Source organism: Nansenia antarctica (genome assembly GCF_963989245.1).
Source record: "Nansenia antarctica genome assembly, chromosome: 5".
Taxonomy (NCBI): Eukaryota; Metazoa; Chordata; class Actinopteri; order Argentiniformes; family Microstomatidae; genus Nansenia; species Nansenia antarctica.
The window spans coordinates 40,295,005-40,315,780 of NC_137690.1; the positions used below are offsets into that span (position 1 = coordinate 40,295,005).

The 20,776-nt window shown below is 48.2% G+C and overlaps 1 protein-coding gene across 1 annotated transcript in view; it reads left to right on the forward strand.

Moving 5' to 3' along the window:
- mark4b (MAP/microtubule affinity-regulating kinase 4b) overlaps positions 1 to 20,776 on the forward strand; it is a gene marked incomplete at both ends in the record, with an annotated part of 89,695 nt that continues 68,919 nt past the window's right edge. The window contains one exon of the mRNA XM_080532080.1: positions 1 to 48. Coding sequence (XP_080388206.1) covers positions 1 to 48 — 48 coding nt within the window. The remainder of the gene's footprint in view (positions 49 to 20,776) is intronic.

The following is a 20,776-nucleotide window of genomic DNA, read 5'->3' on the forward strand; positions in this document are numbered from 1 at the left end:
ATGTCTTCTCGGGCAGCGCTACCTGGGAACGAGCGGAACTCCGACCACGTAAGTAGCCTGCGTTACCACTGTCTTTGACCACTCTTGTGGTGTAAAAAGCTCAGGCAATCATGGGGACTGAAGGCTATTAGATGTACACACACAGAACAGTATAGTCATCTAACGATATTGCGGTGTCATTTGGTATTGATGAATGACAGGTCCTGGGTCAGGACGTCCACGGGAGGGAAGGCAGGACAGATCAGTATTGACCCCCTGGTGCGCTGGCACTGCGGGTCCAATGCTGGCCAACCAGACACCCCCCCCCCCCCCCCCCCTCTCTGCACATTTTGTTCAGATCAAGACAGTATAGGCCTCCAATGAGACCACACCACTGTTGTCTGTGTCTCTAAACATACTGTTACTGGACACTAGTGAGAACGTGATGTGATACCGCACTAAGTGTATGAATGCCGTTTGAGGTGACAGTCCTTTTTATTTTTCATCAGTCAAGAGGTGTTTTAGCTTTGTTACGTTAGTCGGTTCAATATCTATGTAGGTACCGTTAACCCAGTAGCTCACCGGTGTCACACAGGCCTATCTGGAGGCTTACTTGTATTAAAGCCAGCCAGTTATCTGTTTATCGCCGATGCTCTTGGGCTAGACCATCCTCTGGGTATTCAGATCAAAGCATTCGACAGGCCAGGTCTTTGAGTATCCTACACCCTCTTCTTTTGTTGCATTTAGCAGATCCTCTTTTTAACAGCTCTTGAAAAGAAAAAAATTGTGTAGCCTATATGAAGATGTAGATGTCCATGACAAAGTCAGACCTAACTGGTCTTGTCCAAAATATGTTGCGCATGTGGTGAAACTCACTGTTCCCTTCACTACATGACACAATTGAGTGAACATGGAAGCATCTTCCCTGCTGTGTCATCTCTAGGCCTAGTCTAGGCCTGGGGCCTAGCAGGAGGTGGTGGTCCTAGCCTATAGTCCTGCCAGGAAGCTGTGTCCTGAGATGTTGAGGATGGAGGGATTGGTCCTCAATGTCGTTGTTCTGTTTAATGATGCTTAATGATATTCAACTAGAACCGTTTACTATCATTAAGACAATGTTACACGATGAACAGCACAGCCAGGTCGACTATACTACTATTCTACTACTCTGCACCATACTGCTCTGTTTGAGAAATACCATCTCGACGGCACGTCCAATAGGGGTGTACTTTTTAGGTACCTCCTGCTGTAGTTTGAGACGGCTCCAGCAGAACCCAGGGGGTTCTTTCCCGGTTTGCTTTCACCCCTGTTAGAGCACCCCCCTGTTAGAGCACTCCCCTGTTAGAGCACTCCCCTGTTAGAGCACTCTCCTGTTAGAGCACTCTCCTGTTAGAGCACTCTCCTGTTAGAGCACTCCCCTGTTAGAGCACTCCCCTGTTAGAGCACTCCCCTGTTAGAGCACTCTCCTGTTAGAGCACTCCTGTTAGAGCACTCCTGTTAGAGCACTCCCCTGTTAGAGCACTCCTGTTAGAGCACTCCCCTGTTAGAGCACTCCCCTGTTAGAGCACTCCCCTGTTAGAGCACTCCTGTTAGAGCACTCCTGTTAGAGCACTCCTGTTAGAGCACTCCCCTGTTAGAGCACTCCCCTGTTAGAGCACTCCCCTGTTAGAGCACTCCTGTTAGAGCACTCCTGTTAGAGCACTCCCCTGTTAGAGCACTCCTGTTAGAGCACTCCCCTGTTAGAGCACTCCCCTGTTAGAGCACTCCCCTGTTAGAGCACTCCTGTTAGAGCACTCCCCTGTTAGAGCACTCCTGTTAGAGCACTCCCCTGTTAGAGCACTCCTGTTAGAGCACTCCCCTGTTAGAGCACTCCCCTGTTAGAGCACTCCCCTGTTAGAGCACTCCCCTGTTAGAGCACTCCCCTGTTAGAGCACTCCCCTGTTAGAGCACTCCTGTTGACTAGCGGTCTGTTGACTAGCGGGCTGTTGACTAGCGGGCTGCTGACTAGCGGGGCTGTTGACTAGTGGGCTGTTGACTAGCGGGGCTGTTGACTAGCGGGGCTGTTGACTAGCGGGGCTGTTGACTAGTGGGCTGTTGACTAGCGGGGCTGTTGACTAGCGGGGCTGTTGACTAGTGGGCTGTTGACTAGCGGGGCTGTTGACTAGTGGGCTGTTGACTAGCGGGGCTGTTGACTAGCAGGGCTGTTGACTAGTAGGGTTGGGTACCGTTTTGGTTTTATCCGGTACCGGTACCTAACCGATACTTTAAAAACGGTACCGGTACCAAAACGGTACTTAATTCGGTACTTTTGATTTTTTTAAATGACATATATATATATATATATAATAATAACACGGTCGACAACATTAAACAGCTTTTCACTTTTTTATTGCTGAGGCACAATATATATTAGTTAAATATACACTCAAATTAAAATAAATTAAAATAAAACTCCTGAGCCTTGGGGACTCCATTAAGCTGGGGGTGCCTATCGTTGGTACTGATGTCGAATACGAGTACACACTTGTTCGGCAGCCCCTCAAGGACATCAGAATATTCTTAGAAAAGGGATCTAGTGAAGAGGCCTGCATAGCCAAGAACCAAGAAGACCGAGAGGAAATATAACTCTGATGAACTGGAGCCCTCCACCTCGTCAAAATCCAAACTCTGTTGCCGCTCAGCTACTACTACTCCCCTCCCCCTCTCTGGTCCATGACGACATGACCATTGATTTTTCAGACACAGTAGTAGGATAAGGATATATCTACATGATATATACATGATCTGACACAGTACCCGAATATCAGGAGATCCCCGATCATGTTGTCCACCTCGCAGAGACGCAGCCACACATCCGCACTACGTCATCAACAGACGCGTCGAATCCTGGAGTGCACTGTCCAATCAAAGGCTTGCGTTCGTAAACTCGCTCTGAGAGCGTCGCAGCGCACACTGGGCCCGACGTCATAAGGGGAGCAAGTCATTTGATTGGACAGAAGGCATTCCACGAGTGGTGATTAGAATTCCAGAACGAGTTTACGGAACGCAAGTCGAGCGTCGCGTTATGCCAACCCGCTAGCGGAAGTTGCTATTAGCAACCTTCTCGTTATCCTTCCGTACTCGCTGCTTTCACTGAGTGGAAATTTAACAGGCGATGTGACGTCACGAGTCACCAGTTGACACCGGAGCGAGATAGAAAAGTACCGAAATGAGGTACCGAAATCTCCTTTGCGATTCGGTACGGGTACATACCGAATGTAAAGTAACCGGTACCTACTGGTACCGATTTTCGGTACCCAACCCTATTGACTAGCGGGGCTGTTGACTAGTGGGCTGTTGACTAGCGGGGCTGTTGACTAGTGGGCTGTTGACTAGCGGGGCTGTTGACTAGCGGGGCTGTTGACTAGCGGGGCTGTTGACTAGCGGGGCTGTTGACTAGCGGGGCTGTTGACTAGCGGGGCTGTTGACTAGCGGGCTGTTGACTAGTGGGCTGCTGACTAGCGCGCTGTTGACTAGCGGGCTGTTGACTAGTCATTCAAATGATTCCATGTTTGATCATGTTCCTCAGATTCCCCGGTACAGCTTGGGGCTGTGTGAGGGAGGGGGACACATGTTGGATGGCCACACAGACAGTGTGTTATCTAGTGTGTATCACAGCAGTGTGTGTGTGTTTGGTGGAGGTAGGGCCCTGTTTTTTTCTGGGTTTTGCTCCAAGATTGGAGTTCCAGTATAACAAGCAGATCTCCACGTCCTCGTGGCCTGGGGTGGTCCAATGGTCTAGCACCACGGCCAGCAGCACACACGTATGTCGGCATGGGTTCGAATCTGGCCCCCTGCCCTGACCTCCTCTGTCTCTGTCTCTATCCTATAAAGAAAAAGTCAACAATTTAACAGTGGGACTGCCCCACAAAAGCAAAAAAGAATATGAAAAAGTCCTGACTGAGGAGGTTGAATCAGCCAGGGAGGCCTCAGGCTTCGGGACAAGGGGCAACCCTCTTCCAACCGCCAGTCACTCATGGGTGTGACCCAGTTGAGATGGTAAACTCACTCCTCCAGTTCAACGACGCCCACCACTCGCGCTGTCAAATAACTCGCTTTTTTTCTAAAGCGTCGCTGGTTAACATCGGGTATTGGAGGAGACGTGTGTCGGCAGAGCCAAGAGGTGGGCTCGATCGAGGCTCGGTTCGGAGCTAGTCGAACGACAACTTGACGTCTGTGTGCGTCATGAGCAACAAGAGCACACAACACGACGTTTCCCAAAATTGCCCGTACAAGAATCCTAATCCTAAACTAATCCACCCTCTCAGCCTGTGCCAGCAAGGACGTTCCTGATCGTGGTTAGGCGAGGTTCCTGATCGTGGTTCGGCCTATACGACGACTCGGTCTGGAGAACCTGTCGTGGCTCGTGGCTTATTCTTTTTTTGGGCTGAAATCACACGTTGCCCACCCAGCTTTAGTCATCGCCGTTTAACCATTTGCATTAATCGCAAACAGGGCCCGCTTCACACCGCTCCGCCCAGCGTGTCCCAGGGAGACGGTATGAGTCAGGCTGGAAAGGCGTCCTCCAGGTGTTGTTGCAGGTTCACACCCCTTGGCACCGTTAGCCGCTGTTCATCCCGTTCCTGGAGGTATATTATTCTACCACCCCGCAGGTAGGCTCAGCTCCAGTCTTATGTTGGGACGATCATATAATAATAATAATAATAATACATTAGACTTATATAGTGCTTTTCTAGACGCTTTACAAACTGAAAAGATTGAGTAGTAATAATAAAAAGAAACAAAAGATAAATAAAAGAAAGTATAGGGGTCTAATTGATTTTTAGATTACTAATCTAAGTCTAAGGGCCAATCCCAATTCACCCCTACGGCTTTGTTTTCGCCCCTACGGCTTAGTTTTGCTCAAAATCGAGTGGCACTCGAAAACGAGCCATAGGGGTAGAAAAGGGAATCGGGATTGGGCCTAAGTGTCTTTGTAGGACAATCTACTCTGTATACTACACCTAGATTTCGGGCGGAGAAGCGGCGACCAAGCAACGCCAGCGTCCTCTCTCGACCGGCATTTTTGGGGTAATATGAATTGATCCCATGATGGGAGGTTCATGTTGGATTTTATATTTGTCCCTGTGATGGCTAACAAGCAAATCGAATTAGCCACCGTCCTGGCCGCGTCCTAACTATTCCCACCGTAGTTGGGGTAGACCACGCCAACTTCTGGAATATGTAGTTTTTTTTTTCTCAAACACAAACACAATCACTGACACTAACAATAGGCGCGCGTTCCAGGGCCCACAGGGCAATGAGAGCCGCGCCCGGCCGCGGCGAACATTGACCGTTGGCCCGCGGCACACTCAGCGCCGCCGAGTTGCATACAGAGATGGGTAACCTATATCTAATCGTGCACCCCGTGTTATGTCACAAGCTAAAATCCAATGGGGTTGCGGAACGACCTGCGGGGCGAAAGAACAAGATACAGAGAACACCCCTACATATTCCAGAAGTTGGCGTGGCGTGGGCGTGGTGTGGGCGCGGTCTACCCCAACTACGGTGGGAATCGTTAGGACGCGTCCTGGCCTGAGTGGGTGTGAGTTTCAACGCACCTTGTTGCTTCTTGTCAATCCGTCTGTAATCCGTAAACCAATATCGCCGGCCTTTCCAATGAATGAAAGTGCTTTTAAAATGGTCTGTGTAATCAGTATGTAAAAAGTAACAAAGAAAAAGAATGCAAGCGAAGCTGGTGTGGTGTTGTACGGCATGGTATGGTGTGTGGTACAAGCTAACATGGTGTGGTATGGTGTGTGGCAGGCTAATGTGGTGTGGTACAGCGTGGTATGGTGTGGTTCAAGCTAACGTGGTGTGGTACGGCATGGTATGGTGTGTGGTAGGCTAACATGGTGTGGTAGGTATGGTGTTGTATAGTGTGGTATGGTGTGGTACAAGCTAACGTGGTGTGGTGTGGTGTGGTTGCTGTGGTGTGGTACAAGCTAACATGGTGTGGTAGGTGTGGTGTGGTACAAGCTAACGTTGTGTGGTAGGTGTGGTGTGGTACAAGCTAACATGGTATGGTGTGGTATGGTACAAGCTAACATGGTGTGGTATGGTGTGGTACAAGCTAACGTGGTGTGGTATGGTGTGGTACAAGCTAACGTGGTGTGGTATGGTGTGGTGTGGTACAAGCTAACGTTGTGTGGTAGGTGTGGTGTGGTACAAGCTAACATGGTGTGGTATGGTGTGGTACAAGCTAACATGGTATGGTGTGGTATGGTACAAGCTAACATGGTGTGGTACAAGCTAACGTGGTGTGGTATGGTGTGGTACAAGCTAACGTGGTGTGGTATGGTGTGGTACAAGCTAACGTGGTGTGGTATGGTGTGGTACAAGCTAACGTGGTGTGGTATGGTGCAGGGTTTTCGTTAGAAAAAAATTGTGCCGGTCAACGTGTCCGGGAAGATTTCAATTTACCGGACAAACGTGAGAAATTCCGGTCATCATATAATATAGCTGTTTGTCGCGGTGATTACTGTTGTGTAGCCTATACAGTATATGCCGTTTAATGTCTATTTCTCATCCGATACGATTAGATGCGAGCTATATAATATAGGCTTTCATGATTCGCATGCGCTATGCCATAATATTATGTCCAGCGCTGAACGCGCCACACTGGGAACTGAACAGACTGCATCGATCAATGAACGGACTCCACATTACGTTATCTGAAGTCTGTTAAATTGTTTGGGATTAATGTGAGTTTTCTATTTTCTCTTTCCAGTTTTACCCTTTTTTATCAATAAAACAACGTCATTTCTATATCTTAATCGGACTCGCGAGTATGACAATGAGGAGAACATAACTGTTTATTGAGAAACGATTGATAGGCAGGCTGGGATACGTAAAAAGAAATACCACAATGTCTAGATGTATAACATTGTATTGAAAAGTGCAAGAAGTTACATGTAGGCTTCTGGCGTGACACATAGCCTAGCCTAATTTCCGTTCATATGCCTTTTATCAGATAAAATAAAATAGAATAAAACTCTTTGAAAATAAATAGGCTTTAAATTAACTTAACTGCTTTCAGTAGCTCAGTCAGTCCCACATACTGATGACATGCGATGCCATTTTTTGCCATGTGAAATGCAACTTGTAGCTGAGAGTGCAGCTTATTGTTAGCCGTTTCATTAGCCTGCTCACAGTGGCCTTTCATAGCGGTTTGCTGTTGCCTCAAACTGACCGCCGATATGTGATCACTGCACCGCCTGTGATCAGTGAGACATTCTCATATTCGTTGCTCCTCTCGTGAATCCGTTATTCCTCCCCGATGTTTTGCACGGTGAGCAGAACATTTTTCCTTCCCCATCTAAACGCAGCCAGTGGAAATGTTCTTTCCATTCAACTCGGAACCCTCCAGTTGGCTGGAGGAGCCACTACCTCCATCTCTTTAGAGCCAGACTTCTCCTCAGACTCATTGTAGCTTGGTTTCATGAAGTCATTGTTAAGCTTACTTTGTCTTGCCATGTTTACCTCTCGCTCGCTATGTGCACTTTGAGCTGCAACGTTTGCAGGTTAAAAGCAGGGTTGCCAGATGGGCCGGGTTATCGCCGAATGGGCTACTGGGTTTAGCGGTAATAGACTGGTTAGGCTGTAAAATCCCATCTGGCAACCCTGCCACCGCTGTTTCGCGGAGTCATCTTCATGCCGGCGTCAAATCATATAATAATAAAATAAATATAGCCTATATATTCGTCTTTTTTAATATAGAAGGAATCAGAATGTGACAATTCAACTTTAGCGAATTGTATTCAAATTGTGGTTAGAGGGAATTATTTTCACCGGACATTATGACCGAAGAGATTTCAATTTGTCGGACTTCAATAGATTTTACCGGACAAAGACCGGTAATTACCCGTTAACGGAAACCCTGGTATGGTGTGGTACAAGCTAACGTGGTGTGGTATGGTGTGGTACAAGCTAACGTGGTGTGGTATGGTGTGGTACAAGCTAACGTGGTGTGGTATCGTGTGGTACAAGCTAACGTGGTGTGGTATGGTGTGGTACAAGCTAACGTGGTGTGGTATGGTGTGGTACAAGCTAACGTGGTATGGTGTGGTACAAGCTAACGTGGTGTGGTATGATGTGGTGTGTGTCAGGACGAGTCAGGACCCATCAAACCCAAAACAGGAGAAATCCCTTCCTCATATTCTATCTTGCGACCCTTACGTTGGGTGGGACCCACTTTCAAAATAAAAGTCGTAGTCTACCATAGGCCACTCAATACCACAAAAAAAGGAGGTTTTCCATAAATAATAACGCTTTTCGGTTCCAACTGTTCCCTTTTACTTCCCATCCTAATGTGTCGTTATCCACCTCAGCCTGTAAAACGCTGCCTGAAGGCAAAAAAGTACTCTCTGTTTTCAACACAAGGCCCAGTCTCCGCTTGCACGTCAATGTCACATGCTCCTGTCGATACATAATGGCTCTGGTGCCGATAACCCAGATGTTTACATAACACACAACAGTCGGGTGGGTTTGTGATGTGAATGAAGTGATTTGTCCTCAGTGCTGTTCTCAGAAGAGCGGTCTCGGTCGAGGCTTTTAAAAAAAAAAAACAGCTTAAGACTGTCCTGTATAGAATGCTGTCCTGTAGAACCCCAAAAGCCTGTCTTTTTGTGTCCTGTTAATATTGTTGTACACTTGTTAGGCCTTGTTCATCTTGGTAAAGCTGCTAAATTGGTAAAGCTGCTAAATTGTTTGTAAGAATCAACCAATGGAATTTCAATATAGCCTTTTTCCCCTTTTTTTAAAAACCAGTCTACACACGTGTAGAATGTGTAGAAGCTATAACACCAGAAGGTTTAGAATGTAAACTATAACACCATCAGGTTTAGAATGTAAGCTATAACACCATCAGGTTTAGAATGTGTAGAAGTTATAACACCAGAAGGTTTCAGGGCTTGACATTAAGCTTTTTCAGGTACTTGTCCTTCGGACAAGTGAACTTATCTTTTACTTGTCCGAGAGCTCAAGTTACTTGTCCAAATCCAAAGATTTTTAAAAAGCAATAATATGAATAATAATATATTATACTCTCACCGGCCACTTCATTAGGTACACCTTTTCAACTGCTTGTTAACGCAAATATCTAATCAGCCAATCATGTGGCAGCAACTCAATGCATTTAGGCATGTAGACATGGTCAAGACGATCTGCTGAAGTTCAAACCAGCATCAGAATGGGAAATAAAGGTGATTTAAGTGACTTTGAACCTGGCATGGTTGTTGGTGCCAGACGGGCTGTTGCGTGATATTATAGTGTCAATATGGACCAAAATCTCTGAGGAATGTTTCCAGCACCTTGTTGAATCTATGCCACAAAGAATTAAGGCAGTTCTGAAGGCAAAAGAGGGGGTCCAACCCCAAGGTGTGCCTAATGAAGTGGCCAGTGAGTGTATGTGTATGCAAATAAGACATTTGACTACTATTGATTTGATAATGATGTATCCTTAATTTTCAAATGTATTCAATATTTTGTAATTATTTAAAAACGTAACCCCTAACCCTAACCCTTTTAGATTAAGATTGGCCACAAAAGGGATGAATATCTAGGAATATTTACAAAACAGTTTTGTAACTATAGTCCCTCCCCAATGGAAGCAATCTTATTTGCTAGCTTTTGGATAGTAGCCTATATTCAAATTGAGAAATCTATAATTAGTCATTCTGAAGTTCGCATTGCGATGTGCTGGTCTTAAAACTTCAAACCTAAAATATACGATCGCATCGAACTACATGAAAATAAGACATAGGCATTGAGAAGAAGCGAATACGCGTTCACGTGAATGGCACTAGTGACAGGAGACCTACAACACTATGGCTTTGTTCGTAAACTCGCTCTGGAATCTGATCAGCACTCATGGAATGCCTTTTGTCCAATCACGTCTTTATGACGTTGAACGCAGTGTGCGCTCTGGCGCTCTGAGCGAATTTACGAACTATGACGATAACGAACTACGACTACGAGAGACTGAAATAGCGAGAATGAGGCGCGGCATCGCTTTGCTTGCTTTTTTTTTTACTATTCAGATCGGAAGGAGGAATTCATGTTTGCAGATATTAATACATATTGATTAGTTTTTTTGTTTTGACTTGTCCATCGGACAACTGCAGGAGGAAGTCCACTTGTCCGAACATAAAATGTACTTGTCCCGGACAAGCGGACAAGCCTTAATGTCGAGCCCTGGGTTTAGAATGTGTAGAAGCTATAACACCAGAAGGTTTAGAATGTGTAGAAGTTATAACACCAGAATGTTTAGAATGTGTAGAAGCTATAACACCAGAAGGTTTAGAATGTAAACTATAACACTATCAGGTTTATAATGTGTAGAAGTTATAACACCAGAAGGTTTAGAATGTGTAGAAGCTATAACACCAGAAGGTTTAGAATGTAAACTATAACACCAGAATGTTTAGAATGTGTAGAAGCTATAACACCAGAAGGTTTAGAATGTAAACTATAACACCATCAGGTTTAGAATGTGTAGAAGTTATAACACCAGAAGGTTTAGAATGTGTAGAAGCTATAACACCAGAAGGCAGTGTTTCCTCCAGGATTTTTCACATTAGTGGCGGAGCGGTCCTTTTTCGTGTGCACACGCATAAAACGCGGACTGGCGCTCAAAACAAAGACGTAATTTCACCAAAAACTAGAGGGTGGCAACAATTATAATTTCTTAAATAGCGGTTAAGTCATTAAAGCCGAGCAGGTGATTTTATATAGAAGGTGATCAAATACCAATATATCCTACAGCTGCAGCGGAACATGCGGAACGCGCATTACACACACACACACACACACACACACACACACACACACACACAGAGAAAGATCAATACGAAGTAGGGCCAGTGGTGTTGTCTAGGTGACACGCAGGACTACGCCGTATACCCACTAGGAAAGGCCAAGGATTTCCATACACCCACTTAAAAATGTGTGAGGATACGTAACGGCGTTTTGTGACAGAACTTTCACTTTCATTCATAAAATTCACCCTGTCTGTGTTACGAAGCACTTGAATTTTGGACCGTTGGGACTGACTATAGCGTCATATACCTTCAACGGGGGGAGATGCGACATGAAATATGTCAGAATGCAGCACTATCATACACAGATCAGCCTTATAACATGTAATGTTAGATAACGTTAGACAGGGAGCACAGATTTATTTTTATGAACGATATGAGGCTGGGAGGGAAAAAATCACAGTATACCCACTAGAAAAAACTAGACTACACCACTGAAGTAGGCCTACGTGAGAGTACACGCACAAAACCGGCTAACGTTACTCATTAACTGTTTACGCAAGTAAAATCACAGTGTGACAGTCAGATGGAGCATTCGGTAAACAACAGCAGCAAGGTAATGCTATCAGCTGAGTTAAAGAAAACCAACTCTAACCTTTGATGACAGAACATGAGCCCTGCTTACCCGTACCTCCGCCGTTCTGTTCGTGGTGATTTTAGAGGCAATAGATTATTTTTGCCCCGCGCATATTGCTATGAATAGTTCGAAGCTAGCGTTAGGTGCGAGGCTGCTCGGTTAACCCATTAGCGGGAACATTATTTGTTTCACAAAATAGGCTGATTTAGTTGACCATGAACATCAGAGACTAGACTACATTACGAATGTTCATTTAAAATACTCTATACTGAGCACTGGTATAAGAACATGAACCAGAGAACAGCAGTAAATGCAATAACCCACAGTCGTCGCTGATGTTGCATTTTCGATTAGGATACGGGATTAAAGGCACCGGCGACGGGAGAAGAGAGAGAGTGAGGAGAGGGATTTCCTGAAATCCAAATGTCCCGCGAAATTCGGACCAATCACAAAACTGTTATGAAAGCGTGTCGTCTCGCTTCAGTCTCGATTGCAGTGCGAACACAAACGACGAGGTTAATTGCAACATTGTAACATATTGTAAATAACTACCCCTAAATCGTAACGAAATGTTGGTCTGGAAGCGGCCTAAATCTAGCTTCAATCTGCTTTTTTTCTGTTCTCCGGTCATAATAACTCGCTGCCTTTCTGCGCAGCCTGAATCAAAGTGGACTGTCTGAATCAATTAATGGCGGAGGAAATTCATTTGTGGCGGTGCGCCACGAATAAATGCATATAGAGGAAACACTGGAAGGTTTAGAATGTAAGCTATAACACCAGAAGGTTTAGACATTTCTTTGTGATAAAGAACAGGTTCAGATGGACATTTGTCATGCGGCAGCCTAACAGTATGTCACGTGACTCACATCGTAGTAACACAGCTTCAGTATAAACCACCTCCCTCAGCCTCTCTGCCTCTACTTTACATAACAGGGCCCCTCAGGTGTCAAGTTACCTGCGTCTCTCTTCTCTAGGGCTGAGTAGGTGACCCAGTGATGCATAAGACACTTGTTTGACCTACTGTGGCTGGGACAGATAGGGCCGGTTTCAGAGACAAGGCTTAAGCCTAGTCCTGGACTAAATCACACTTTCAATGTAAAATCTCCATTGAAGATGTTTTTTAGTCTAGGATTAGGCTTAAGCCTTGTCTGTGAAACCGGCCCTTAGTGTTCTTCCACTTCCTCTGTCTGGCTGCTCTGGATCGAGTGTGGGACGCTCTAGACCTGCAACTGGGTGCATTTTAGTAGGCGACTCATCATCTGGCTGAGTTAACAATGACTGCGTTTACATGCACACCATATTCCTGTATTAAGATGTTTACATGCACACCATATTCCTGTATTAAGGTGTTTACATGCACACCATATTCCTGTATTAAGGTGTTTACATGCACACCATATTCCTGTATTAAGCGTCATATGCTCAATATTCCGGTTGGGCAAGAGTCATGTAAACACGTACCGAACCCGCTTAAGGCCATATTCCGATCCGGCAATATTCTGATTAAGACCCCTGGCATATGCCTGTTTGAATCGTAATATTGTGTAAACACCTTAAGCGGCATATGACCCTTTTCAGAATATTCAGTTACGTCTGCGCATGCTCGATTCTCCTCGAGCATGCAATCCTTGGTTGTGTTGTTGCTAGGGACAGCTAGATATAATACACTCGTTTGCCATTTTTTCTCGCTCTTGTCTTCCAATGTTGCGGACAAAGTGGATCAGCAGGAGTGTTGTAGTTAAATTGTGGTTCAAGTAGGAGAACACAATAACGGAGGACTATGTTGGAAACAAGCATTATGTCTTAGCTGTGGGTTAACGCCCGCTCAACAACCACAACCAAGCTACTAACGTTACTATAGTAACAACTATTGTCCCGCCGAACCGGAATATGCCAATTAACATGTAAACGGAATATTCCAGTTGCTACAGCGCATGTTAACACCTTATTTTGAATATTACAATAACCCGAATATTGACCGTAATCGGAATATGCTGTGCATGTAAACGCAGTCATTATGTACCAGCGGACATGTCCCATTTGAGTTCATTTGTGTCCATTGCCACATTACCACCGAAGGGTGATTCGGTGTCGAAAACGGAACAAAGGTGTCAATCAAATTCACATTTTCTGGATGTTTAGCACAAAGGATTGTCCTTATGAGGGAGGATTTTGGACATTTAGGTTATGGCGTTAGGTTATGATGACGGAAAGGATTCATCAGAGTGAGGATATGTATTCACTTATGCCCTTGCTAAGACCTCCTGGAAGACGCAGACTGTTGTTCTGTAGGTGGTACAGAGCAGGTCTCAGGGAACATGGCAGAGCAGGTCTCAGGGAACAGGGCAGAAGTTGGTTGGGAACCTCAAGTTTCAAACAACAACATATTCTTAACAATACTGTATAATCCAGACCCCTTTTTCATGTTTGATATCCGTATGTGCCCAGAGAGCCATACAATAGAGTCAGATTCATTTTATATTTGCTATGAATTTGGCGGATTGTGAATTTTCTCCTCCTCCTTCCTTCTCCTTGACGCGGAACGTAGTTGCATCCTATAAATGTTACAGGAGCTCCTACAGTACAAAGCGGAAGTGAAGTGGAGACGGAGAGAGAAGGGGAGGGGAGAGAGGGAGAGAGAGAGAGAGTGAGCTAGCAGTACAAAACACAAAAGGTACTCAATAGGAAGTGTGTCAAGTGAGGAAGAAGTGATCTGGCGGATTATGCAAACCGTCCTGTCTGGTCGGTGGTGGAACGGGAGATTCACAGAGAGAGCGTGTCGGGTGTCGGGTCTGATGTTGAAACAGAGCAAGCGCTACGTCGAGTCAGGAAGGCTCAACATTCATTCAGGGAAATGCAACCAAGCAATTCTCAGTCTCAGTCTCACACAAGAGCCTTTCAGTCAGGTGTCTGTTAGGTCCATACTCACCTCATCTAGCCTAATTAGCGAAATAAAGTCATACAATGGCTGGCCTCTATAGCCATATTTATCATGGACATTTAGTGCTATTTTCATGTAAAACGGTGTCTTTAATAGGTCATGGAAATGATATACACTCACTGAGCACTTTATTCGGAACACTTCTCATTCATGGAGGTGGTGTGATGATGTGGGGAATGTTTTCTTGGCACACTTTGGGCCCGTTAATACCACTCAATCATCGCTTGAATGTCACAGCCTATTTGAGTATTGTTACTGACTATGTGCATCCCTTCATGGCCACAATGTACCCGTCTTTTAATGGCTACTTCCAGCATGATAATGCACCGTGTGACAAATCACAAGTCGTCTCAAACTGGCTTCATGAACATGACAATGAGTTCAGTGTTCTTCAGTGGCCTTCCCAGTCACCGGATCTGAATCCAATAGGACGTGGGGGATGTGGTGGAACGGGAGATTCACAGCTTGAAAGTGCACCTGAAGAATCGGCAGGAATTGTGTGATGCAGTCATGTCATCGTAGACCATAATTACAAAGGAATGTTTCCAACATCTTGTGGAATCAATGCCATGAAGAATTGCGGCTGTTTTGAGGGCAAAGGGAGGCCCTACCCAGTATACCTAATAAAGTGGTTGGTGAGTGTATAGGTAGTATAGTTGAAGATAGTGAATATTTCACCATTTCCTGTATGCGGAAGAGTCTTTCAGCATCACCCGCCAAGCAGTGTCTTATTAGCTACAAGCGCCTTTCCTCTTAATGCACTGACTTATATAGCGCCTTATTCCAAAGCGCTTTACAACGGCCTCTCATTCACCCGGTCACACACACATTCACACACCAATGGCGACAAGCTACCATGCAAGGCGCCGGCCGGCCCGCTCATTGGGAGCAATTTGGGGTTAAGTGTCTTGCCCAAGGACACTTCGACATGTAGCCGGCCGGGGCTCGAACCGCAGATCAGCCAACCTTGCGATCATTAGACGCCGACTCTACCTCCTGCACCACAGCTGCCTTGTTTCCTTGTTTCCTTCACCTTGTTTCCTTGTTCATTCCAATCCTCTCCTCGCCTCCTTCTGATGTGTTCACCAGGAGGCGTGTCACGGATGGTATGAGCAATGAGTGAGTGAGAGTAACACACACACACACACACACACACACACACACACACACACAACATACTAGCAGCTGCAGATGAGTGCTTCACTTAAACAAGGCACCACTGCTTACTAGGTTGCTCTCGTCTGACGTCAAGGTGAGATGTTGCGTGTGTTCCCCACCACGCTAGCTGCTGTGGTTGGGTGTCTGGTACACTGCCATGTTCCCCACCTCCTCCTCCAGCCTCCCCTCTGCCATGTTCCCCACCTCCTCCTCCTCCTCCAGCCTCCCCTCTGTCATGTTCCCCACCTCCTCCAGCCTCCCCTCTGCCCTGTTCCCCACCTCCTCCTCCTCCTCCTCCAGCCTCGCCTCTGCCCTGTTCCCCACCTCCTCCTCCTCCTCCTCCAGCCTCGCCTCTGCCCTGTTCCCCACCTCCTCCTCCTCCTCCTCCAGCCTCGCCTCTGCCCTGGTCCCCACCTCCTCCTCCTCCAGCCTCCCCTCTGCCATGTTCCCCACCTCCTCCTCCTCCTCCAGCCTCCCCTCTGTCATGTTCCCCACCTCCTCCAGCCTCCCCTCTGCCCTGTTCCCCACCTCCTCCTCCTCCTCCTCCAGCCTCCCCTCTGCCATGTTCCCCACCTCCTCCTCCTCCTCCAGCCTCCCCTCTGTCATGTTCCCCACCTCCTCCAGCCTCCCCTCTGCCATGTTCCCCACCTCCTCCTCCTCCTCCAGCCTCCCCTCTGCCCTGTTCCCCACCTCCTCCTCCTCCTCCAGCCTCGCCTCTGCCCTGGTCCCCACCTCCTCCTCCTCCTCCTCCTCTCTGCCCTGGTCCCCACCTCCTCCTCCTCCAGCCTCGCCTCTGCCCTGGTCCCCACCTCCTCCTCCTCCTCCTCCAGCCTCCCCTCTGCCCTGGTCCCCACCTCCTCCTCCTACACCTCCTCCTCCTACACCTCCTCCTCCAGCCTCCCCTCTGCCATGTTCCCCACCTCCTCCACCTCCTCCAGCCTCCCCTCTGCCCTGGTCCCCACCTCCTCCTCCTCCTCCTCCTCCTCCAGCTTCCCCTCTGCCCTGGTCCCCACCTCCTCCTCCTCCAGCCTCCCCTCTGCCATGTTCCCCACCTCCTCCTCCTCCTCCTCCAGCCTCCCCTCTGCCCTGGTCCCCACCTCCTCCTCCTCCTCCTCCAGCCTCCCCTCTGTCCTGGTCCCCACCTCCTCCTCCAGCCTTTCCTCAGCAGTGTGGTCTACTGTTGTAGTGAAACCTCCATTCTGGGGGGCGCTTGGTGGTGTAACGGGTAAAGCGTTGACCACGTAACCGCAGGGTTATCCCGGTTTGATTCCGGCCACGGACCTATCCTGCATGTCTTCCCTTCTCTCTTTCTCTCTCTCACCCATCCTTCCGTCAAAATCTCTACTGTATCTGTCAATAAAAAGAAAGATATGAGTGGGACTGCCCCACTAAAAAAAGAAAACAGCTCCATCCTGTGTAAAACATTGTGGTGAACGTACTGGTTAGAACGAACGGTTATTCAGGTGGGTTAGCCTGGCAGAAGTACAGCGCACCAGCTCATTGAAGTATATTCATTGTAGGTCATTTGACGATTTGTCGGACTGTAGGTGAGCTGCTAGGAATGAAATGGCATAGATTTATGAATTTACCGGGCTTACATTTTTATGGCTGGGATGTGATGAGTCACACTCACATTTTTGGTCACATTCTTATTTTTTTTATTTTTTTAACCAAGTAGGATTTCCCAAAAAGCTAAAAAAAAGCTGTACGTCAGGAAATGCCTCTGCCAGTGACCTTCTCCTCCACCCCTGCGCTGTGTGACAACTGACATGTCACTGCGTTCTTAACAACGGGAAACCATGACGCTGGTCAGGGTCACAGCTTACTGTCTGAGTCGTCTCCGTGGCGATGTGTTGTGTGGTTGTTGTGTTATGCTAAGGCGATAACTGTCCTCGCTTGTAAAAGGAATAGTGATACCGCCTTCGCCTTGCACAGATGTCAGAACATCGTCATTCTGATGTCTGGTTGAGACAGTGAGAGTGTAGGAAAGCTGGTCAACAGAGACAGAGAGAGGAAGTCACATAGGGCTTTCACACCGGCAAAGAACCGTGCCGGTTTGCGTTCGGGAACCTCCGAACGTTGGTGTTGTCTGGCGAACAAGCCCGCGTTCATACCAGTGTAACCAGAACCATCTGCGTCATCAACGCTGGGTGATGAAGGGGAGGGATAAACTAAAAACTAAAACTAGATGGCAGCTACTTCACTGGAAAAGAGGATAATATCTTCCACTACAGTATCTGAAATAAACACTATTTTCTATGAAACAAAACAAAAGACACTTTCTACACGCGTTCTCTTACTAATCAGCTGCTCCATTACTGGAATAGAAATGGCTTATGAAATTTGCGTTCGCGTGCGGCCGGTTCCAGGGGGGGGCTGGGGGTTAGGGGGAGGAGGGTTAGGGGGCTGGGGGTTAGGGGGAGGAGGGTTAGGGGGCTGGGGGTTAGGGGGAGGAGGGTTAGGGGGCTGGGGGTTAGGGGGAGGAGGGTTAGGGGGCTGGGGGCTAGGGGTTAGGGGGAGGAGGGATAGGGGAGGAGGGTTAGGGGGAGGTGGGATAGGGGGAGGAGGGTTAGGGGGAGGAGGGTTAGGGGGCTGGGGGTTAGGGGGAGGAGGGTTAGGGGGCTGGGGGTTAGGGGGAGGAGGGTTAGGGGGCTGGGGGTTAGGGGGAGGAGGGTTAAGGGGAGGAGGGTTAGGGGGAGGAGGGTTAGGGGGCTGGGGGTTAGGGGGAGGAGGGTTAGGGGGCTGGGGGTTAGGGGGAGGAGGGTTAGGGGGAGGAGGGTTAGGGGGCTGGGGGTTAGGGGGAGGAGGGTTAGGGGGCTGGGGGTTAGGGGGAGGAGGGTTAGGGGGCTGGGGGTTAGGGGGAGGAGGGTTAAGGGGAGGAGGGTTAGGGGGCTGGGGGTTAGGGGAAGGAGGGTTAGGGAGCTGGGGGCTAGGGGTTAGGGGGAGGAGGGATAGGGGAGGAGGGTTAGGGGGAGGTGGGATAGGGGGAGGAGGGTTAGGGGGAGGAGGGTTAGGGGGCTGGGGGTTAGGGGGAGGAGGGTTAGGGGGCTGGGGGTTAGGGGGAGGAGGGTTAAGGGGAGGAGGGTTAGGGGGAGGAGGGTTAGGGGGAGGAGGGTTAGGGGGAGGAGGGTTAGGGGGAGGAGGGTTAGGGGGAGGAGGGTTAAGGGGAGGAGGGTTAAGGGGAGGAGGGTTAGGGGGTTGGGGCGGAGGACATTGTGTGACAGGATGTGAGGTTGTGACAACATCAGGATGGTGTAACCCTGGCCCATCCACGTCACACACACACACACACACACACACACACACACACACACACACACACACACACACACACACACACACACACACACACACACACACTCACTCACTCACTCACTCACTCACTCACTCACACACACACATTTCTCACACACACACTCTCATACACACACTCATTGCAGCAGGGTGCCTCACACTACTGCTTAACTTAACCCATGTTTCTCACGCTGTGTTAGCGGCCCACAAACCCCACCAGTCATATGTCATTGCTGCTTGTCACTCACCAGGCTCGGCCTCTTACTTCCTGGTGCAGTCCAGGCCGCTCTCTGAACAGGGCGGCTACACTTTCTTTTTTGAAGTTATGTCTTTCTGAGTGGGGCAGTCCCACTCCTATTTATCATTTCATTAGACAGATACAGTGAACAGACAGGCGAAAAAAATCTGTTGGTATATAAATGGACAATAAAAATATCTTTAATCTGTTTTGTTTATACAAAACAATCTCACATGACCCTGGCCTGCCTGGTCACATGACCCTGGCCTCTTCACGCTCCAGGGTTAGGGTTAGGTTAGCTCCCCGCCCAGCTGTTGTAGCGACAGACAACAGTCGGAACGGTGACACCGTCTTGTTTTGGATGATGTTGTTGCCACCGCCTGTTCAGCAGCCCGACGACCCGTCTGTGAACCCCTTCCTTCCCGTGGGCACCGATACACCACCACAACCCTCTCTGTGTTCACCTCGCTAGACACAGGCTGGCCCAACACAATGGACGGCTCCGTTCGAAGGAAAGCCGAGCAGTTTCAGAAACTCTGAAAAGGCTGATTGTCTCTAGGAAATTCTTTTGAGAGAATCCACGGTGGCGGTGGGTTGTTTGTCAGGATTGTACAATAGGCCCCGCCCCCTCACATATATGAGAGAGAGAGAGAGAGAATTAATAAATGGGGGATCTCCTTGAAAGGGGGGAGGGGGGAGGGGATGATGAGGGTGGGACGGGGGGGACATCCAGCAGTACCGTTCCTCCACCCCGTGTCTCCCAAACGGACGCTCTTGTGCACTTCTGTCCACATAGATTTAAAAAAGGGAACAGATTTGGGTTAGATTTGGGTTAGGTTGAACGACTGCTTAAATCCAATGATGATGCTTATCCTCTGCTCTCCAATCAGAGTTGGGGGGGGGGGGGGGGGGGGAGTACACAAGGGCATCGCTCGGAGGAGAGCGGTGAAGAAATTGGACGCACAGCCAGCGACAGATTGTGAGGTTGGCTGCGAAATGAGACAAAGATACCGACGTGAGACAAAAGGGCGGGGGTGGGGGGGTCGGGTGTGGAGAGTGAGAGGGAGCTGAATTGATTTGTCTTGGGGGGGGGGGGGGGGGGAGGGGGGGAGAGAGAGACTATGTGGGAACAGGTGGATGAGAGAACCAGACTGCGATGAGGAGGAGGAGGAGGAGGAGAGGGGGGGGGCGTGGGGGCGAAGGCCAAGAAGAGTGTGACGCAACAGCGAGCGCTGCGTTTCACCTGAGGCTCCTCCAGAGCTCTCTCTCTCCCCCGGTTGTGTTTGTGTCGTACAATACTATGTGTATCGTGTTGTGTGCTTAGTCGAACGTATCGATTGTAAGTCGGAATAAGGCGTCAGCTAAATGCCCAAAATGTGAAGAAAAAAAATGTAAATGAGTCCATGTAGCTGTGTGAAGTCTGCACCGCCCACTCAGGTCTGTCTGGGTCTAGAGAGAGAGAGAGATTATAGAAAGAAACAGACTGTACATAACCATGTTCCAGAGTCATGTCAGTTCAGTCCACAGCTCAGAGAGAGAGCGAGAGAGAGAGAGAGGTGGCGGCCTCGTGGATAGTGAGTTGGACTGGTGGTCATAAGGTCATGAGTTCAAAATCCCACATCTGGGTAAACACCCCCCCTAGTGTGCCCTCGTCCTTGAGTGAGGCGACAGAGGCTCGTCCCTGTCATCTCTTTAATTGCGAGTGGCTTTGGATAGAAGGCGTTAGCTGCTAAACG